The sequence below is a fragment of the Rattus rattus genome, chromosome 9, assembly GCF_011064425.1.
Source record: "Rattus rattus isolate New Zealand chromosome 9, Rrattus_CSIRO_v1, whole genome shotgun sequence".
NCBI classification, from domain to species: Eukaryota; Metazoa; Chordata; class Mammalia; order Rodentia; family Muridae; genus Rattus; species Rattus rattus.
Genome location: NC_046162.1, coordinates 48,300,291 through 48,322,567, shown reverse-complemented (window position 1 = coordinate 48,322,567; position 22,277 = coordinate 48,300,291). Strand labels below are relative to the sequence as shown.

Here is a 22,277-nt window from a genome sequence, read left to right as displayed (position 1 = left end):
GTGCGAGTGTACGTGTGTTTATGTATGTGTATGTGTGTCATCTCCTAGGACTGCAGTTATAGTTACAGTTTGTGAGCTGCCATGCGGGTGTTGGGAATTGAACCCATATCCTCTGGAAGAGCAGTCACCTCTCCAGTCCATCACTCCCATATATATATATATATATATATATATATATATATATATATATATATATATATATATGATATTTTGCTGTGAACAAGAATCTACAATATACTTCCTGATGTCACCAAAGCCCATACAGATAAACGAATAACAATGAAATAACAGGAAGTGATTATACACATTCCCACCACAGCCAAGCCACTGGAAAAATCTTTAGCAGTAATACTCTATCTCATTACACTATGGTCAGAGAATATGGCCCGCCATTTCTTCTTTTAGGAGCTGAGGTTTTTATTGGTGGCCTGCTTCAGAATTTGCTCCAAGTTCCAAACTGTGCTTCTTGCTTGACAGGCAGCTGCTTTATACACTTACTTTATTTCCACTTGCTAAACTGTTAATCCCATCTTAATGATAATTCTGAGAAGCATATGATGTTTCTCTATATAACCATGCGTGGCTGCCATCCTCTCTGTATCCCCCAAAGGTTTCACTTTAAATATATGGAGCGATGGTAGCAGTGTAAACAGAGGTGTCCCCTCTCTCTCTGCAGCTATGGCACGTTCTTTCTCTGTCTCTGGACCTATGGCAAACCATCTCTCCATGCGATCGTTCCTTCTTGCTCTCAAACAGAGCCTATTCTTAAGGTCCTTGAGAAGACAGAGCATTTTTAAGTTTCTACCATGGACTGTGGTCACCTGCCTGCCTAACCACTGGCAATGCTTCAAAATCTGACAGTGAAAATTAGAAGAAAAATGTGATACTATTTTTTGTTTTTTTTTTTTAATGATTTATTTATTTTATGTATGTGAGTACACTGTTGCTGTCTTCAGACACACCAGAAGAGGGCATCAGATCCCATTACAGATGGCTGTGAGCTACTGTGTGTTTGCTGGGAACTGAACTCAGGACCTCTGGAAGAAGAGTCAGTGTTCTTAACCACTGAGCCATCTCTCCAGCCTAAATACTTTTTTTTAAGCAAAGGGAAATGAGGAGCTATTGGGAAGCTGTCAAAAGCCAGGCAGCAGAGAGTGACTCAAGAGACAATGGCGCTGTGAGATTCCTGGAGAGAGATGAAGGGATGGCAGGACTAGCCTTGGATCACAACAGATGCAACAGGAGATGGCTTGTAAATCTAGTGGGGATTCTAGAACAGTTCTCTGGTGACTTCTAGTTTCTCAGAAATGAGAAATCAATTGATACACAGGAAGCCGAAGGACACGTAAGGAACCAGAGGTCTGAAGCACACAGGGTCCCATTCACTCATGACAGAGAATGTCAATCACCTCTCTCCAGGTAGAGTTGGCACGCTGTATTAAGGGCAGAGTCATTTCAGTCATGAATTTCTAGCATGGTCATCTGTTCACTCAGATGAACATGACTCCTAAGAACCAGCACCCCAAGGGAGAATGCCAAGAGGCACAGACAGCCCAACTATCCAGCAGGAGAATTCTGACAAACAGATCTAACAGAGAAGGGTATAGAGACCACTGGAAGGAGAGAGCGTGAACCCACGCTGAGGGACAGCTACACAGGGATCCACAGGAAGCAAGCATAGACTTTAGTCTTCCTGGAAGGGCACTGTAACAGAATTTGTGAAATATCATTGAAAATCCTGGTGATTCAATAAGATGAAAAAGTATGCAAGGCCACTTCAGGAAGCACAGGTAAGATGAAGCTTTTCACTAGGGGAGGGAGGGGTCATGAAAACCTCTGTGGCTCCTATCATAGGGTCACAACAAAGCTTGAAGAATAAGGGAAACCAAGAAGAGAGCTTTGAGGGAAGGGGGAAGCACACAGCTTTTCCAGGGGTACAGAAGAAAAGGTTTAATAGAGACACAGACAAGTTAAGGACACAATTTCCATCTTCTAGAATGCAGGGTTTCAATTGTTAGTATAGTCTTCAAAGAGTGGGTTCAAATGACATATTCAAGGAGAAAGCCAGGAACCAATTAAATCCTGAAAGGAAAATCAAGGCACTCTGAGCACAACATCTGGGTAAGCTCACACATCAGAGAGTGGGAGTTACCTGAAGCAAAATGAAAAGGGAAGCAGGAAGGTCAGGAGTTCAAAGCTATCCCTCGATACATTGAGTGTGCAGACACCCTGGGCTCCATTAGCCTGCCAGGGAAGGAAGGAGAGGGGAGGGCCAACCCAGATTCAAGTACAACTAAGATGCATAGCAGAACAAGACATTTGGGTTTCATTCTAAGACTCTCCAGGAAAGCAGCATATACTTAAGTAGTTATGGTGTGCCAAAAAGAAGGCCTCTGAGGTTGCTGTTCTGTGCAGCTCGATAAGGAACTCTACAGCAGTGCCGGCTGGAGTGGACGGCGTCTGACAGAGAGCCTATAGAGAAGGCAGGCTTGCTGACCTCAGAGGATTGTGTACACAGGGAGCTCAGCGCTTCGGCCTTTGGTTTCTGAGTCTCAGTACTATACAAATGAGGTGTGACCTAATGATTCCTTTCCATGAAGAGCCTCTGACCTTGGCCGTCTGTCAAACTATACAAGAGGAGGTGCATAACACCTCCCCGTTCAATACTCTGCCTGGCAGATCTAAGTCTTTTCTTTAGCTCAGGTATATTTCTCCAAACTATCATTTCTATCATAGAACCTAAAAAAGACTCCACGTCTCCACCTCTCGCTCACGAGTTCCACTGCTTCTTTCTTATTTACATCCAGTCTTCACACGCACTATGACAATACTGCTGGTTATGTCAGTACTGCTGTCCCAAACTTCTACTAAACATGTGACTTTTTTGCACTGAGTTCACAGCCAAGAGCTCTGCTTCTGCCCATTCATTCAACAAATATTTATTAAGCAACTAGTATGTGCCAAGTGCACTCTGCATTTTACTAACAGGGTATCCCTTAGACTCCAAACCTAAGGGAAAAACAAGTTTTTTTTTTAAGATTTATTTATTTATATTTTATGTCTATAGATAAATGCTTTGCCTGTGTGTATCTGGGGCACCATGTGCATGTAGTGCCCATGGAGGCCAGAAGAGGGCATCAGACTCTCCAGAACTGTCAGCCACCATGTGGGTGCTGGGAATTGAACTTGGGTTCTTGGGAAGAGTAGTCAGCACTCTTGACCACTAACTAATCCTTTTGTCTGGCACCTACATTTCTTAAAAACAAAACCTTTTACCATTTCTATCAGTAAGTCTGAAGATGCATGACGTGTGCCCAAAATAATCACACAAGACATAAAACTGGGATCATATTTAACTGATGGAAAAGCCCAGACTCTCAAAAGATCTAGACAGATTAGACGGGGAGCGACTTTGACATCAAAGTTGAGAGGGACCCCATGGTCCCCTCTCAGGCTCTCTGTCACTCAGCTGCTGTCCACATGGTAACTATGGGCCTAACCTGGACAGACTGGTGTGAGCGCTCCTGCCCCTCTCTCCTGTGCCCTGCAGTATATAAGCAGGGGCAGGCAGTCCCTTTCTCACAGAATGGAAGGCAAAGGTAGTTTTCTGTATCAAATTTTAAAGCCTTTATATGATCAATGAGTTCCGTTTAGTGTGGGTAAGAACGTTTCAGGTAGCAGCCACGTGTGGAAGCTCAAGCCCATGGTCTAGCATCCAGAGATGGAACAGAAGACTGAGATGGGCTACAAGAAACCCTATCTCAATACCAAAACACAAAAATGTCAGGTTTTAATTCTGTTTCACACTTTTATCAACCTCCATGCTCTTGGTCAAGTTATTTGATTTCTTTGTGCCTCAGTATAATAGAGATAAATATTATGATATGCATTATTCTGGCTAGTAGCGATTTTCAAGGAATTGTCCTTTCTAGCATTAGTAACAATAACAATATCACATGTTCACAGACCACAAATTCCTTGTGTCTTCTGCTTCCATTTTGTGAAGAACTTAGGAACCATTCACAGGCCTTACATCTATTTTTGTAAGCTGTTACAGTAAAGTCAACTCTCCATTCTACCTGGCAAAGGATTTAAAATTTCTGAGTGTTTCCCTCAGAAGTACTTAACTATCCTACCAGACTCGTGTCACCCACCCACTTTACAGGCACACACCCTACATCCTCACAGGGATGGACAGCGATGCTAGTTAGGACACACCCCTCTGGTAAACACCCTGAGCAGCCCAGGCACCTGCATGCATCTGTCAGCAGCTCCAGTGCAACCTACCAAGGGTCTCTCAAGGGGCTGGGGATGGTATGAGTCTCACCTGTCTGATCAAACTGTTCACTGTAGAGCAAATATATTCATATTGTTTTAAACTGATCTCGTTATATTAAATAACAACAGGTTCTACATTCTTTCCTGGCATGCACATAATGCTCAGAAGACTGCAATATTTTCTCCTTTTAAAAGAAATTAGAATCATGTATATGAGAGCCTGACCAGCCTCCTGGGAACCTTTGCTATAGTGATCCAGGCATAGGGAGACAACAGGAAGCTGGAACAAGGAATCCCAGACTGTTAAAGGGGGACTCTTTGCATTCTTGTCTCACAAGACTCTATATCAAAAAGGTCCTTCCATAAATCATTGTCCAAAGTCAGGGTTCAAATGAAGGTCTCGACAAATCTATAATTAATTTTGATCCAAACGCAAAAGCTTTTAATGTCAACCAATCAACACATTTTAAAACTTTTCTCATCTCTATATGCATTTAAACTACAAGTAAGATCTTTTAATTCTCCCTCACTCAACGATGTGCCCACCTTTCCTTCACTCTTGCTGATCTCACTTCACATTACTTTGCAGCACTGGATATGGACTGAACCCTGAGCTTCACACACGCTCAGCAAATGCTCTCCTGCTCTATCCTGTCCCCACCCAGCCCTTTCCTATTGGTTTTAGAGCCTAATACCATGGAGTGTTACTTGTGCTAGTTTATGGCAGAGATTGAACATGTATTAAAAACCTGATGCTTCTAAATACTAAAAGGTACATGAAGCATTGCTATGGGGCAGCAACTGTATGTCAGTTCCTATAAAAATGGCCTCATCATCCATTTTAATCTTAAAAGTTAATAACTTTTCGACAATAAACACCTTATTTATTGACTGAGTGATTAAGACAAGATTTCACTGTGTCACTCTAGCAGGGAACTAGCTATGTGGACCACGCTGGCCAACTCGCTCTTCCTTTTAAGTACCATCATGCCTGGCCCATTTTTTAAATTTTAAAAGGAAGATTGAAATATTTTGCAGGTCAGATTAAGACATTAAGAAACAGTATCTAACAAAGTCCACGCATTTCTTATTCTCGCATTTGTTTACCTTGAAGCATGCATCTGTAGGCAGACTCTGATATGGCATAGATGTGTGGCGGCATCTCATGGCGCTTCTTCCCTCTGTACATCTCAATAATATTCTCAGAGTAAATCGGAAGGTTCTTGTAGGGATTTATCACCACACAGAAGAGTCCAGAGTAAGTCTAGAATAAAAATGAATAGGAAATAGGAAAGTCAAAACAAACAGAATCTGTATTTATCACTCAGATCCAACCATAAGACACATGGGCCTCGCTGTTCCCATTCACTCTCCCGTGAACAGAAAGTTAAGAAAGGCTGCTAATGTAGCTTAGACCCCAAGTTACAGTTCATCTTTAAGAAAATGCCATTTGCTAAGTTTGGGTTTAATGCCAAGGAAGAACATTCCCAATTTATCTGAAAAGTGACTAAAATATCCCTTTAAAAACTTCTTCGTAGAGTAGTTTAACTTTGTGTATAAATGTTTTGCTTGCACGTTTGTATAGCGCCATGCATGTGCCCAGTGCCCATGAAGGTCAGAAGAGGGCATCGAATCCTCGGAACTCGAGTTAGGATGGCTGTGAACAGTCACATGGGTGCTGGGATCAGACCAGAAGAGCAACAAATGCTCTAAACCACCGAGCCCCAAATTCTCCTCTTTCTCAAACATCTGCATAAAGCAGAATTTCCTTCAAGTAACTTCACAACAAATAGAATACAATAGCAGACATGGGGATCCAACTCTTTGCTAAGATATTAAAGGGATTTACAGAAAAAATTAAGTTTTTACTCTGCAGCTGTTTTGGTATTAATTTTTTTTTTTTAATAAAAATAACTGTTGGGCTGGAGAGATGGCTCAGTGGTTAAGAGCACTAACTGCTCTTCCAGAGGTCCTGAGTTCAATTCCCAGCAACCACATGGTGGCTCACAACCATCTGTAATGGGATCCGATACCTTCTTCTGGGTATGCCTAAAGATAGCAGTGTACTCATATATATAAAATAAATAAATTAATAAATAAAAATAACCGTTGACAACTTTATATGGGATTATCACTTTAATGATACTTTGAGTACGGTAAACATTGTCACAGTAACCCAAATGTTCCTCCGTAACTTATAAACTGGATTACAAGGCTTCAGGGAACCTTTTTGATCAACAGGTAGTCTTCATTCAGAAATGACACTAGGGCTGGACACTGGTGGCTCAGCGGTCAAGAGCACTGGCTGCTCTTGCAGAAGACCTAGGTTCAATTCCAAGTACCCACGTGGTGACTCACAACCATCTATAACTTTAGTCCCAGAGGATCTGATGCCCTCTCTGACTTTCTCAGGCACTCGGGCCACATGTGTGTACATAAAGACAAGCAGGCAAAATACTCTACACATGAAATAATAAAGTATAGTACAGATCTTGGCGTCTGATCTCAGTTGGGGGCTGTCCCACACCTAAGGCAAGAGGATGGTGGCTGCAAAAAAGACAAAAAAGTCTCTGGAGTCGATCAACTCTAGGCTCCAACTTGTTATGGGAGGTGGAAAGTACGTGCTGGAGCACAAACAGACTCTGAAGACGATCAGACAAGGCAAAGCGAAGTTGGTTATCCTCGCCAACAACTGCCCAGCTTTGAGGAAATCTGAAATAGAATACTATGCCATGTTGGCTAAAACTGGTGTCCATCACTACAGTGGCAGTAACATTGAATTGGGCACAGCGTGTGGAAAATGCTACAGAGCATGCACACTGGCTATCATTGACCCAGGTGACCCTGATATTATTAGAAGCATGCCAGAACAGACTGGTGAGAAGTAAACAAGAAAGTTTTCCTTTAATAAAACTTTGCCAGACCGACTACTCTTCCAGAGGTCCTGAGTTCTATTCCCAGCAACCACATGGTGGCTCACAACCATCTGTAAAGAGATCTGATGCCCTCTTCTGGTGTGTCTGAAGACAGCTACAGTGTACTTATATGTAATAAATGAATAAATCTTAAAAAAAAAAAAAAAAAAAAAACTTTGCCAGAGCTCCTCAAAAAAAATGTATAGTACAGTTATGTTTCAAAAAAGAAGGAGAAATGGCGTACCAGACACTTAGGACTGGGTTTTTTTCATCTTTTCAGACTGACTTCTGAAAATATTCTATAAAACTTGCTATTGAAAAAAACAAAAGGGGTTGGGGATTTAGCTCAGCGGTAGAGCGCTTGCCTAGGAAGCACAAGGCCCTGGGTTCGGTCCCCAGCTCGAAAAAAAAAACAAAAAAAAAAAAAAAAAAAAAAAGAAAAAAAAAAAAAATAGGAAGCCTGCTCCAGATGTGCTCCCTGCTCCAGATCTGCCAGGCCACGGGGGACTGTGGCATTTGGAAAGGACATTCTTTTTGGCTGCACATGAGGCAGACCTTTTAGTTGGTTAACACAAATAACCAGCGAAAGGATGCTACAGAAGAGCCAGAGAGATGACTAAGTGGTTAAGAGCACTTGCTGCTCTTGAAGAGAGAGACCCCTCCAGTTCTCAGCACCCACATGGCAGCTCACAATCATCTGCAAGTCCAGTTCCAGGGGATCTAACACCCTCTTCTGGCCTCCAGAGCAAGCACATGGTGCACACATATAAAACACACAGCCAAAACACTCATACACATAAAATAAAAACACATAAATCTCTTTAAAAAGATGGGGGATGGCTGGGGAGTGTCGGCTGGAGCTGTGTGGCCTGCTCCCCTGGGACAGCTGAGGGACTGTAATGAACAGCTGTGTTCATAAGGGCTGAAGCCTTGGCAATGGCTGCAGAAAGCCCTCTAGGGACCACTCTGCTTTGAATGCTGCAGTTACTAATTCTAAAATGAGGCAAGCTTGCCAAGACAATTCAAGTGACCAGACCATCTCTGTCACCGCTCTTGATGGCTTTCCTTGAGGATCCTCTACTGCAGGCTCAGAAGTGGGGTGCAGGTGAGATGGCCCCTGGCTGGAGGCCACTGATTTGACCTCTTGGCTAATACCTCACGTCTGACCTGATGAGGTCGCCTGAGACGGGAAGGATCCATGGCTTACTCCCTTGCTACCTCAGACCCCTGGCTTTGTTTGCCTAGACACAGACAACTTTAGCTCGCTCCTGGCCTTCCCAGACTGCCCTCTTCCACTTTCTCCCAAGCAAGTCTTTCAGTAATTAATCCAGTCTCAGACAACAAAAGACAAGGAAAGATAATAAAAACTGACTTTATAGCAACAAAATAGCTACTGCACTATGAAGTGACTTTAGACCATGTATCCCGAAAAGCTGGGAGGAATTAATTTTGAGTATGACAAATGTCTGTGACAGCTACAGTTGACCTAAGTACACAAAGTATGCATGTATGGGAACATCATTGTGCTTTTAATGTGTCAGCTACAAAATAGACTTAATTATAAAAGTATTTTATTAAGGATGAACAAAGGAAGTCAAACTCAATTGTTAATGGGTTTATGTTATAACAGTATATAAGTTATAACCCCACATTAATAAATTCTTAAATATAACATCATTTTTCAGTCAGAAGTTAGGTCATAGCCTGGCAAAACCCTACAGCATCTGTGCCTCATGCTTTAGTGCTGTTCTTGCTATTTTGTCTCTGTTTTTGTTTTTGACACGGGATTTCTCTGTATAACAACCCTGGCTGTCCTGGACTTGCTTTGTAGACCAGGCTGGCCTCAAACTCATAGAAATCTGCCTGCCTCTGCCTCCCAAGTGCTTGGGATTCAAGGCATGCACCACCACATGTGGCCTTGCTTGCACTTTTATGTTTTTTAGAGGTGAATAATTATAGAATGAGAAACAAACAAATAAACAAACAAAAAACAAAAACAAAAACCCTCAAAGCTAAAATACACAAATCAGGAGCAACACTCGGCACTATGGCTGGCAGAGGTAACACTGGAACAAGGACACGTTTAATGAGGACTAAATCCAACATGTCTTAGGCAGTTTTCTGAGGACAACGATTACAAAGTCTCACAAATATGAATTAAGTCATCCAAAAGAAAACATTAAATAATCATTAGCATCTCATGCTTGCCAAAGACAAATGTAACAAATGGCTAAACAGAAATCTTATTACAGTATTAATTCTGAGTACCTAAAAAAATTAGATCAAATATTGTTTTTTTTCTACATAAACCGATCGTTGAATTAATACTGCATCTCTTCTGTCTTTGCTAGACACATGAGTCTGCAAGCTCAAATACCTTTTTAAGTATTTGAATGTATACATGAGGTATTAAGCACCTTCGAGAAGCACACATTCTAGGTGTGAAAAGAGCAGGTATAAACTAAACAAGCCAGGCACATCGCAAGGCTGCAGAATGGGGGCGAGAACGGTAAACAGGTGGACTGAGAATGGAGAGCCCTCTGGCCGGAACACCCAGCAGAGAGCAGCCACCAAGAGCCAGGGCATCCTGTCTAGAGTTTTGAAACCAGACATAACAGCCCCGGATGGTCTTTGATGCTGTCCTTCCCTTAGAGGCTGTTAGGGCCAAAGGAGGGATAAAGAATTCTTACTAAAGCAGTGCGAGTTAAGACTCTTACCAGACAGACCGGGAAGACTGGCATATCAGAGAACGGTTTGGACGATGGAATGTGAGTCAAGTCAACAGTCACACTGAACAATTTAGTTTCTGTCCTCTATAGGTGACAAAGAGTGACTTGGATAAAGAAACACTTTACACTAAGTACAAATCTGGCAGTCATCTGGAATAGTGATTAAAAGAGCAGGAGGGAGGAGACCAACAGATACAGGAGGCTGCTGGACGGTCCTGGCACAATGGCTCGGCCTAGATGAGAGAAGGAGCAACACAGTCCAGAGAGAAAAAGGTCATGGAGAAGCTGGACACAGGCCTCCGGGACAGTCTGAGAAATTCACAGGGAAGAGCAATAAAGGCCCCACTCAGAGAAGCAGTTTTAAGCTTGAGTAACTGGAACCGTTATTAAGAGAAAGATAACGTGCTTTGCGGGAGAAATACACTGCATTCCCTTTTAATGTATAGAGACTGTGGGGCCACAGATAAGTCAAGTGGGATGCTTAGGAACAGTTGGCCATATTAAATTGCTAGAGCCACAGGAAAACCCTGAACAACTAAGAAGGCCTGAGGGGAAAGTCTGTGTAATAACATGACTGCACATCTTTCCTAAGAGAGAGATACACAAATACTTGCACACACAAAAATTTGCAATTTTGTAGGTATGTTTATATGATATGGTGCTACGCTTCCAGCTCCTGAAGGCCACCCTCTCCCGCAGGGCACTCCCAGAAATGTTGCTCCTCATCTTTAAGTGTCGGGCCAGTGTTTGAGAAAGCGGGGCTGTGTGTGTATGCCTTGTTTCAGAAGATCAAAGGACTAGAGAACGAGGAAACGGAAGCAGGTGCTGAGGCTGATGCCATGAAGCAGAGACACAACAGTCTCCCATCAGGAGCAGGGCGCTGACCAGGTACATCGGATCATCCTCCATCCTAACTGCAGCTCCAGAAGAAGTCAGTCCAAAGGAAAGCAGCATGGGGCTGGGGCTGGGGCTGGGGCTGGGGCTGGGGCTGGGGCTGGGGCTGGGGCTGGGGCTGGGGCTGGGGCTGGGGCTGGGAGAGCAGGTGGGGATGGAGGATGGTTTATCTATACATAAGCACCATACCCACATACAAATTACATGTGTATCAAAAATCAAACGGGTCCAGATAAACAAGAAGCACTGCATGATGAGGGAAAGATGGTCAGAGGATTTGGAGAAAGAAATAAACAAATAAACCAGAGAGAAACTTAGGCAGTAGGATGCGGTATAACAGACTCCACACTGTGTCAGAAACAAAAGAAAAATACCAGTGGCTAAGGCAACAAAAGACTAAAAACTCCCATCACAGAGTGGGGCACACCCTAGTACATGGGAGGCAAAGGAAGGAGGGTGCCAAGAGTTCGAGGCCAGTCTGAACTATGCAGTGAGTTTTAGGCCAGTCTGAGCTCCACCGGGAAACTCTATGTGATGTTAACCTTGTGACTGTCAAGTTGACTGGATTCTGAGTCACACAGGAGACACATCTCTGAGCATGCCAGTGAAGGTGTTTCCCGAGAGTCGACTCATGATAGAAGAGCCCGTACCATCCCATGGGCTGAGTCCTGACAGAGTAAAAAGGAAAAATTCATCGCTCTCTGCTTCCTGAGGGCAAGCACCATGTCTCACTCTTTCCACCATGCCTCTCCTGTGTTCAGATATGAGCCAACTATGTCCCTCCTCCCGAAAGTCACTTCTTATCAGGTATTCTGTCACAGCAACAGGGAGAGTTAATGTACCTGACTCAAAACCAGAGACAGGATGGGGATCAAGTGATCAGACTGTCACACTTACTCCAAGGCACTCTTCTTATAGGAACACAGATTATAAGGGAAATTATACATGAGAAACAAGTTAACAGATAAAACGAATACAATACAGAGGGCAAATGAATGTGGATGACACAGGAAGACAACTATATTATTAACCGTTATTGCTGGGGGTGGCGGATACCAGGCATACAAAGCAACAGGTGCGACTGAGGTCACATCTCACTGTCCTATGAGTCTGTTATTTATGTTTGTTTATACATTTGGGGGTATAAAACTTTTTTAAAAAGATAACAAAAACCAAATGAGTCAGTCATGGTGGCGGGATCAAAGGCATGGCCACCACACTGGGCTTTGCCTTTCTTTGTGTTTTGTTTTGTTGTTTTTCTGAGACAGGGTTTCTCTGTGATGCTCTGGCTTTCCTGGAACTGACTCTGTAGACCAGGCTGGTTTTGAGCTCACAGAGATCCGCCTGCCTCTGCCTCTCTGCCTCTCTCTCTGCCTCTCTGCCTCTCTGCCTCTCTGCCTCTCTGCCTCTGCCTCTGCCTCTGCCTCTGCCTCTGCCTCTGCCTCTGCCTCTGCCTCTGCACTGGCACCAGCTTTAGCTCTGCATCTTAAATACAGAAAAGGAAAAGAAAACCCAAAACAAAATCTCAGCACTCCAGAGGCTGGGCAGGAAGACTGCTGCAAGTTTGGCTCAGTTTGGGCTACAGGACCCGACCCTGTCTCACACAAACAGGAAACAGACACAGAGAAATGAAAGACATTTCTCTCTTTGTGTGTGTGTGTGTGTGTGTGTGTGTGTGTGTGTGTGTGTGTGTATGTGTGTGAGCTAGAGGGTGACAGCAGATGTCTTTCTCAGTACTTTGTTTGTTTGGGTTTTTTTTTTTTTTTTTTCCGAATGGGGACCAACCCAGGGCCTTGCGCTTCCTAGGCAAGCACTCTACCGCTGAGCTAAATCCCCAATCCCATTTTGTTTGTTTCTTGAGACAGAGCCTCACTATGTACACCTGGCTGGCCTAGAACTCACTATGTGGGTCAGGCTAGCCTTGTAATAGTGGAGATCTTTGGGTTTTGTTTTTGGTTTTTACTAATTAAAAATTTTTTTAAATTATAAATTTTGCGTATGTGTGTACATGTGTACCAGGGTGGGTGCCCTAGAGGCCAGAGGTAAAATGTCAGATCTACTTGGAGCTAGAATTATAGGCAGTTGTGAGCTACCTAAGATGGGTGCTGGGAATTGAACTTGAGTCCTTCGTAAGTGCTCTTAACTGCCAAGCCATTTCTCCAGCCATTCCACCTTATTTTTGGGGACAGGATCTTCTGTTCCTGAACTTGGAGCCCATGATCCGCTCTCAAAAAACCCCCAGGGACCCTCCCGATTCCACCCTCCAACTGCTAGGATTACAGGTGCACATGAGTGCTGGGAGCCAAACTCAGGCCTCATGCTTCCGGGACAGTCACTCTAGAAAAGACTATTTTGTTTTCATATGTGTGTCTCTGTGATGTGCGTGCATGCGTGTGTGCAGGTGCCCACAGGGCCAGGACAGAACATTAGATCCCTTGGAGCTGGAGTCAGAGGCATCTGGGAACAGGGATTCAAACTCTAGCCCTCAAAATACAACAACAAGCCCTCTTCACCAGAGACAGACGTCTTTACAGACGTGCACAGACATGGACACAAACAGAGGAGACAGACAGAACACACACACACACACACACACACACACACCTGTAACTCCAACATCCAAGTCTATGCTACACAGGGAAACTGCCTAAAAAGAACTTTAAAAATCAAACAATAACAACAGCAACAAAACATAAGAAGTATTTTAAAGGATGAAAAATCAACAGAAAGAGCAAACAGATAAACTCATAAACAACTACTATGAGAAAGTAGGGACGGGTGGGGCAGGAGAGGCAGGGGAGCACCTTCATAGAGGCAAAAGGGAAGGAGGAGAGGGAGGTTGTAGGATGGGAGGGCTTGTGGAGTGGTAACAGGGAAGTGGGATATCATTTGAGATGTAAACGAGTGGAATGATTAATAAATAAAAACAAAAGTTTTCTATGTGAACTACAGAAACAAAAAAAGAGAGTAGTGTTTTGTAGACTTTAAATACAGAGAATTAAAACTGCCAACAATAGCATATTAAGTTGTGAGGGAAGAGTAAAGGCCACTAAAGTGCTCTTAGGCCCTGGCATTATCTCTGACTCAGTAAGAATTCTATTTCGCATAAATCATTTCTCAGCCCCTTTGGCTAAGATCATGTGTCAGATCATTCTTTAGTAGGCAAAAAATACAAATAAAAATATGTGACCACTATATTAAAACTAAATAAAAAGGAAACTAAAATGAACAGCAAAAAATGTATAATGAGAAAGGGACTGGAGAGATGGCTAGGTGGTTACAACTACTGTTGGCTCCTGCAGAGGACTGGGGCTTAGCTCCCAACACCCAGAGAGCAGTTCACAACTTTCTGGAGCTCTGGTTCCAGGGCCAGTGCCTTCTTCTGGTCTCCATGGGCACAGGCACACACTGGGTACACATTCACACGGCAGGCAGAACATACACATATGAGATGTGAAAAGATAGAACAATGAAAACCCCTTAGTCCGGGGGTGGGAGTGGGAACGGAGGAGGGGATGGGGTGGGGAGTAGTTTGGGGGTTAGGGTAAAGGGAAGTATAAGAAAGAAAGAAAAAAATTAAAAATTATGGTGCCAAGGAGATAACTCAGCTGGTAAAATGCTTGCCATGTAAGCAAGAGGACCAGAGTTTATGTCCCAACAGTGTGTGTGTGTGTGTGTGTGTGTGTGTGTGTGTGTGTGTAAGACAGAAGGAGAGACCAAATCTTGTCAATCTGTCTTCAAACCGCCACATATACACAATAGGGCACACATGTACACACAAACAATAGTAGGTAGGTAGGTAGGTAGAAAGATAGATGATGCAGTAATTCTAAATGTGAAAAAATAAATGTAATAAAAATAATTTTAGTAGAGCACTTGCCTAGAAGCATGGCCCTGGTTCGGTCCCCAGCTCCAAAAAAAAAAAGAACCCAAAAAAGAATAATAATAATTTTATAGACACATGTGGAACAATACACTCTGGCCTCCAAAGGCATGTATACACACATGCACACTCACACACAAACAGAAAACAGATTAGAGGGTAGACTGAATGATATGTATTAGTCACTATATTACATGTACATATTCTACTTTTAAAACTGTCAGACTGGGGGTTGGGGATTTAGCTCAGCGGTAGAGCGCTTGCCTAGGAAGCGCAAGGCCCTGGGTTCGGTCCCCAGCTCCGAAAAAAAGAACCAAAAAAAAAAAAACAAACAAACAAAAAAAAACTGTCAGACTGCTGGTGAGTAGTCTACTGCAGCCTGCCCAGGTTCCTTTGACTTCTCATTCTCCTTCTTAAAACCTGTTGATCAATTCCTAATTCATTACTGAATACATTATAAATTCCCAATCCCTAAAATAAATAAGTAGATAGGTAGGTAGGTAGGTAGGTAGGTAGATAGATAGATAAACAGACAAGATGTTCAGATTCAGGAAAACTGTCCTTTCCTTGAGACACAGAGGCAGGAGAAATTCGACATTGCCCTGGGCTACATAATAAGACCCTGTTTCAAAAACAACGAGACAGAATATTGTCAGATTTGGGACAAGATTAACAACTACATAGCCAGGCAGTAGTGGCACATGCCTTTATCTCAGCATTTGGGAGGCAGAAGCAGGCAGATCTCTGAGTTCTAGGTCAGCCTTATCTACAGAGCAAGTTCCAGGAAAACCAGTACTATGGAGAGAGAAATCCTGTTTCGAAAAATAAAAAACAAAACCAAAAACTACAATAGGAGACATCTTCAGTATAAAGACAAGTAGATGCTGAGACTAAACAAGGAATCGTGCAAAACCTGGGGCTGGGGAGATGGCTCAGCACGGCACAGTACTTCCAGCTCAAGCACAAGGACCTGAATTCAAATTCCTGAACTCAAGCAAGAGCTGTGTGTGCCAGCTGCACCATAATCCAGCACGGCTCGGGTGGGAGGAGACCGCTGGCCCAGCCGCCATGCGCACGCCCACACGCATGCTCACTGTCTGTCAGCCTAGCTCCAGGCCCAGTAAGACACCTCATGTAAAGGGAACTAGAGGCAGAAGGGAGAGCAAGCACCTGTATCTTCTTCTGGCCTTCTCAAGCATCCCTGTGTGCGTGCGTGTGCGTGCGTGAGAGCGCGCGCGCGCACACACACACACACACACACACACACACACACACACACACACACAGAGTATTAATGCTGAAGTCAAATTAGCAAATGTTGTCACCAAAAATAGAGACCACTTCATGATGATTCAAATCTCTATACACAAGCTATCAGTGTGAGTGTGAGCAAAGAGTGACAGGACTAAGAAGAGAAAAATTATTCATAGTAATTGATAGAAAACCAGATTTAAAAAAGAAAATCGTAGGACCTATAACATAAGATCAAAAGGCACTGCATACTTATGGTACTAGGTCCAAAAACTTCAGCGGACACATGATTTTCAAGCTCATCTTTTCCCACCCATCTGGTCATAAAATAGACCACAATGCAAGCCAAGAAGTATCAAAGGACTGAGCTCATTCAGGACATAACGTCTGATCATGGGGTTTATGTTGAAATAACAAAGTAAGCCTGCAAATCCCCTATGTTTGGAAATGAAGCAAATAGTCTATGGAATCAAAGAAAAACATTCTCATTATTTTTAATTGAATGATAACCCAACATAATAAAATTTACAGAATACTGCCAAAGCAATAGAAATTTATAGCTTTAAAGGCATGTATTAGAGAATGACTACTTAAATCAATGAGGTATTTATATTAGAATCTACAGAATGAACAATTTATTCCACAGAAAGTAAAAACAATGGTATGAGAAGTAGACAAGGAGGCAGACGCGGGTGGGAAGAATAAGTAGAAAGGGTCAGAACAGACCAAAAACGGACATTTGAACCTCGGGTGAGTCACTTTAAAAAACAGAAAAAAAACTATTACTATCAAGTCAAGGGCCAGGAATACAGCTCAGTAGTAGAATGCTTGCATAGCGTGGGCAAGGACTCTGCTCCTTGGTCTATCCTCAGTATTGAAGGAAACACAAAGAGAAGGGAGGGGAAGAGAGAGAAACCACTGAAGTTAAAACCTCTCTCCACCAGAGAGTATTGTCAGTATTGTCATGAACATGTCCATGAAGTGGATGGGCTTCTAGAGAAACGCAATTATCAACTGAGACAAAGTAAAAGTCTGAAAAACTAATAGTCGATCAAGGAAAACCTTCCATAGGGAAACTCGTTTTAAGTCAACATGAGCCATAGTCAATCAAACTCTTGTAGAGAACCAAGGACGGACAGCCCTAGTTCATCTCATAAAGTCAACAGAGTTTTGGTGTGGTGCTGAGGATAGAGCAGTAGCCTCCTTGCACGAGCTAAAGGAGCACCCACAGAGCCACACTCCTGACACAAAACAATCTCAACACAAAATACAGCAAGAGTATTACAGAAAAGGAAGACAGTTGTTCTCAGTCAAGAGATGCACACAGCCTAAATATTAGCCAGAAAGGGAGGAAAGAGCTGAGGAAGGATAGAAGAAGCCTTGTTCCTGGCAAGGGTTATTGAACATTCCAGAATATATAATAAGTAACAAAAAATTTCACACTATTATCTCATTGATAATAAAAATATATTTGGTAAGTTAAAACTCAAGACTTTAAAAAATCATCTATTCAGGATAGGAACTAAGAAGAGAAGGAAATTTCCCTTAAGTTGACAAGAATCTTTGTATTTATTGTTGTTTGTTGTTTTAATTTTTTCAAGATAGGGTTTCTCTGTGTAGTCCTGCCTTAGAACAAACTCTGCAGACCAGGCTGGCCTCAAACTCAAGAAATCCCTCTGCCTCTCTGCTTCCCGAGTGCTCGGATTAAAGGCCACCTCTGCACAGCTTAAGAGAATTTCTGTTTTGAGATAGCGTCTCACTGTGTACCTGGTTGACCTAAAACTCAGATCGTCTGCTTCTGAGTGCTGGGATTAAAAGTGTACCCACCACACCCAGATGCAAATGTCATTCTTAATTCTGAAATATTGAAAACTTCCCCTGAGATTTGAAATGATACGAGAATGTCTCCTAATGCTTTTATTCGAAAGTGTTACACTGGGAGCCCTAATAGTATAATAAAGCAAGAGCTGTGTTAGAATTGGAAAGAAAAACAAAAGCATCATTTGCAGATAGTGAAGGCGTTCCACAAGAATCTTCAGGGAACTATTTATTATAAGCAATGAATAAACTCAGCAAAGCCCCTGAATACAAAGTTAGCATATAAAAATTAATTGTAGAACAGAATATTTCTACATAATTATATGTTCTCACTATATGTACCAAAATGTACATGTCTTGGATGGGTTTTGTCAACTTGACACAAGTTAGAGTTACAAGCAAGAAGAACCTCAATTGAGAAATTTCCTCTATCAGACTGCCTGTCAGCAAATCCATAGGGCATTTACTTTCTTTCTTTGTTTTAAAGAATTTTTAAAGAATTACAGTGAGTATACTGTAGCTGTCTTCAGATACACCAGAATAGGACATTGGATCCCATTACAGTTGGTTGTGAGCCACCATGTGGTTGCTGGGAATTGAACTCAGGACCTCTGGAAGAGCAGTCAGCATTCTTAACCACTGAGCCATCTCTCCAGCCCCAACAGGGCATTTTCTTAATGACTGAAGTGGGAGGGCTCGTCATACCCCTGTGCAGTGATCCTGGGTTGTGTAAGACAGCAGGTTGAGCAAGCCGAGAGGAGCAAGCCAGTAAGCAGCAGCAGCAGCATGGCATCTGCGTCAGCTCCTGCCTTTGAGCTCTGGCCCTGATGTGATCAGACTTATAAACTCTTCCCTCCTCAAACAGCTTTAAAGGGTCATGGTGTTTTATCACAACAGAAAACCAAATTATTTAAATAGTAGCTAGAAAAAAAATTAAATACCCAAAAGATAATTTTAACAAAATATAGACACAGGGGCTGAGAAAAGCTCAGCAGTTAGCAGCGTCCGCTGCTCTTCCAGAGCACTGGGTCACCCCCACCGTTTACAACCATCTGTAACTCCAGTTACAGGACTTCCGATGCCCTCTTCTGGCCTCTCTGGGCAGCAGACAAACACGGTGTGCACAGATAGATATAAAATAAAATTAAAAAAAAAGAATAGTAAAAGACACTTTAAAAATATGAACAGAGCTTTTTAAAAATTATTTATTTCATGTGCATTGGTGTTTTGCCTGCATGTATGTCTGAGTGTGAGGGTGTCAAAGCTTGGAGTTACAGTTGTGTGCTGTCATGTGGTTGCTGGGAACTGAACTCAGGACTTTTGGAAGAGCAGTTGGCGCTCTTAACGGCTGAGCCATCTCTCCAGCCCTGAACATAGCTTTATAAAGAAAATTATAAATAGAAAAAAATAAACAATTAGATACATGAGTTTATCAGGAATTAAGGTTTAGCTTTGTAAATATCTAATTTCTTCCCCAAACTGGTTTGTAAAAACTCCAATTAAAATTTTAGCAGGAGCTGGGCAGTGGTGGTGCATGCCTTTAATCCTAGCAGGTAAAGGCAGCCGGATCCCTGTGAACTTGAGGATAACTTGGTCTACAGAGCGAGTTCCAGGACAACCAGGGCTACGCAGAGAAAAAATCCCCCCCCCCAAAAAAAACCAACAACAAAGTCAAAGGGATTCATACAGCATGTCTGTAACAAATGGCAAGCGATACTAAAATTATATTGAAACATGAAGGACTTAGCAACCATCAACCATGAACAACCAGGGGCAATTGCTACAAACAAAAATGAAGACCGCTGGGTGTGGGGTGCACCCCTTTAATCAGGCAGGGTATCACAAAGATATTCAAATTCTACCACCAGATGTGAGGCACACACCTGTGATGTCAGTGCCAAGGGGGTTGAGGCAGGAGGATCATGACAGCAGTCAAGTCCAGGTTATGGACCTGTTTCTATATTTGATCTATCTGTGATCGATTGTATTGTGTTGATTGAGCACACGAAGGAAATCAGACACAGTTGGGAAAGAGGAAACTGTCTGAACAAAACAAGAACAATTGCAAAACCCTCAAATTACACTCCTGACAACCAAATGCCACCAGTTTCTTTTCTTTCAAGTAACAGCCTCACTTTGTTTTCAAGAAAATATCTGCCAAAGATCCCTGCAGAGCAACCCCAATTTACCTCTCAATCCTCCTTGCACATTAAAAAAAGCAACCTATGAAGACAAACAGCAGCTCGTTTAGCTTCTAACTGAGATATGCACACGCGCTGTTCATAGTGACCCATCAGACGCCCAACACAGCAGAGGCCCTAATGCGTACTCAGTTCTCGGACATTAAAAAGATGTATTCTCAAAGGCTGAGATTTAATAAAATCAATAATTTCCCCTGCTTTATCACGGACATTCTCAAACTGGGTTTGTTTTAACTACCCACAAAGCTCAGTGAAGAAAAGACCTTGAGAACACAGCCTGCAGTCACTACCGTTATCCATGAGACGGCATCGTGAGCTTTAGTCATCGCCGCCCTGGACCAGCGGTCTGAATGTCACAGTGGTGAAATGGCAGATGACATAATGTTATGAAAATAGTCTTGACCTCTCAGTTCCCCTGAAGAGGATTTAAGGAAACCTCACTGACCACACTCTCAAGACTGCTGAACTCCATCCACACAGAACAGTGGGCCCCATCTTTAAAATGTAATACCAAGCAAAACAAAACCCACAGACGCCTGCATGAAAACAAAACCAGGCACAAGTAAACCCTAGGTGCACATTATAAGTTAATAAAACATGCTGGGAGATTTCAACACATTTTCTTGTAACTGACAAGACGGACGAACGGCAGACTTAAGAAGCTTTGAGTGCTCAGGTGTGAGCGAACAAGCCCTGGTGCTGCTCCTCAGCCACTGTCTACACGGCATCTCTCACTGGCCGCAGCCCAGGAAGTAGGCTAGGCTGACCGGTCAGCAGGCCCCAGGGATCTCTATGTGCCACCATGCCTGCCTTCATGTGAGTTCTGGGAGCTGAACTCAGGGCTTCAGACTTGCGTAGTAAGCATTTTACTGACTGAGCTGTTTCTAGCTTCAGACTGAAGATTAAACTCTTCACTAGTGGCCATACATGGAAATGTAGATCCAACCATAACAGAATATTGATCTTTACAAACATACAAAACACTCAAGCTGAGAGTATATTTTCAATAAAAATAAGGACCTAGTTGTGTAGTGAGGATTTTGATCTTTTAAAAATACAGAACTAGGAATGTGGTTTCATTTTAATCTCGAGTATGGGATATGGGCGCGTTAGATTGTCCACAGCACAGCAGCTGACTGTGATTTGCCTGGTGCTCTAGCAGCAGAGTGACTTTGCCAGTTGCAGATAGTTTCTGTGATTGTGTGGTGTTGGGAATTCTGAGGGCTTTTCAGAGGGTATACAAATTACAAAGGCTAGGGCCTGAAGAGGGGTGTGTGTGTGTAGGGGAGGGGAGGTGTTGTTGGTTGGTTGCTGTTGGTCATATTTGCCAAGTAGTTGTGCGAAAGAAGAAGAAATTAGATATCCTGCCAATGAAGATCAAACTTGCCCCAAGGAGCTCCACCGCCCTAATCAGCAGGAATTAGTCTATCGCTAACACCAACCCTTTTCCTTTCTATCCTCTTTTTATCTCCTATCTAGTGTCAGAGGGTTGAAATGGTAGGAAAAGGGTGAAGTGTAGAAGAAAAAAAGAGTCAACCAAGTAGCCAAAGACCAGTCACATACTAGAGCAGGCACAACATTCCAGAGATAGATCTCTGTGTGTTGGAGGCCAGCCTGGGCTACATAGTGAGTTCCAGGTTGGCCAGAGCTACATGGTGGGATATTATATGAATGTTATCTTTGTTTTGTGATTACTTAAAAAAAAAAATCAATAGTGAAAGGATAATTAAGACTGACATTTAAAACTGAGCATGGTGGGGCTGGGGATTTAGCTCAGTGGTAGAGCGCTTACCTAGGGCGCAAGGCCCTGGGTTCGGTCCCCAGCTCCGAAAAAAAACAAAAAAAAAAAAAAAAAAAAAAAAACTGAGCATGGTGGCAGATTACTGTAATCCCAGAGCATGGGAGGTGGAGCAGGAGGATCAGGAGCTCAAACCTAGCTTTTGTTACACATTGAGTTTAAGGCTAACCTGGCCAAAACAAAACAAAACACAAACAAAAAAACCCCACAAAAAACCTGCCTTCAGGGGTTGGGGATTTAGCTCAGTGGTAGAGTGCTTGCCTAGCAACCGCAAGGCCCTGGGTTCGGTCCCCAGCTCCGAAAAAAAGAAAAAAAAAAAAACAAAAAAAACCTGCCTTCAAAGGGGACAGCTTGGTCAGTTATGTAAGTGCATGAGTTTGGACCCTAACACACTCATGAAGAAAGGAATGGTAGGACGTAGCTCCAAACCCAGCGCTGGAGACAGTAGATAGATCTCTGGAGTTCTCTGAGTAGCCAGTCTGGCCGAATTGATGAGCTCTAGGTTCAGTG

At 42.9% G+C, this 22,277-nt stretch overlaps 2 protein-coding genes across 2 annotated transcripts in view; one reads left to right on the top strand and one right to left on the bottom strand.

Moving 5' to 3' along the window:
- The window catches only part of Myh10 (myosin heavy chain 10), a 126,839-nt gene that overhangs the window by 92,500 nt on the left and 12,062 nt on the right, over window positions 1-22,277 (bottom strand). The window contains exon 3 of the mRNA XM_032913155.1: window positions 5,386-5,542. Within this exon, the coding sequence (XP_032769046.1) occupies window positions 5,386-5,542 (157 nt within the window). The remainder of the gene's footprint in view (window positions 1-5,385; window positions 5,543-22,277) is intronic.
- LOC116909537 (60S ribosomal protein L30-like) lies at window positions 6,819-7,198 on the top strand. Its single transcript, XM_032913154.1, has one exon. It carries the CDS (start codon window positions 6,819-6,821, stop codon window positions 7,164-7,166), a length of 348 nt encoding a protein of 115 aa, XP_032769045.1. The 3' UTR covers window positions 7,167-7,198.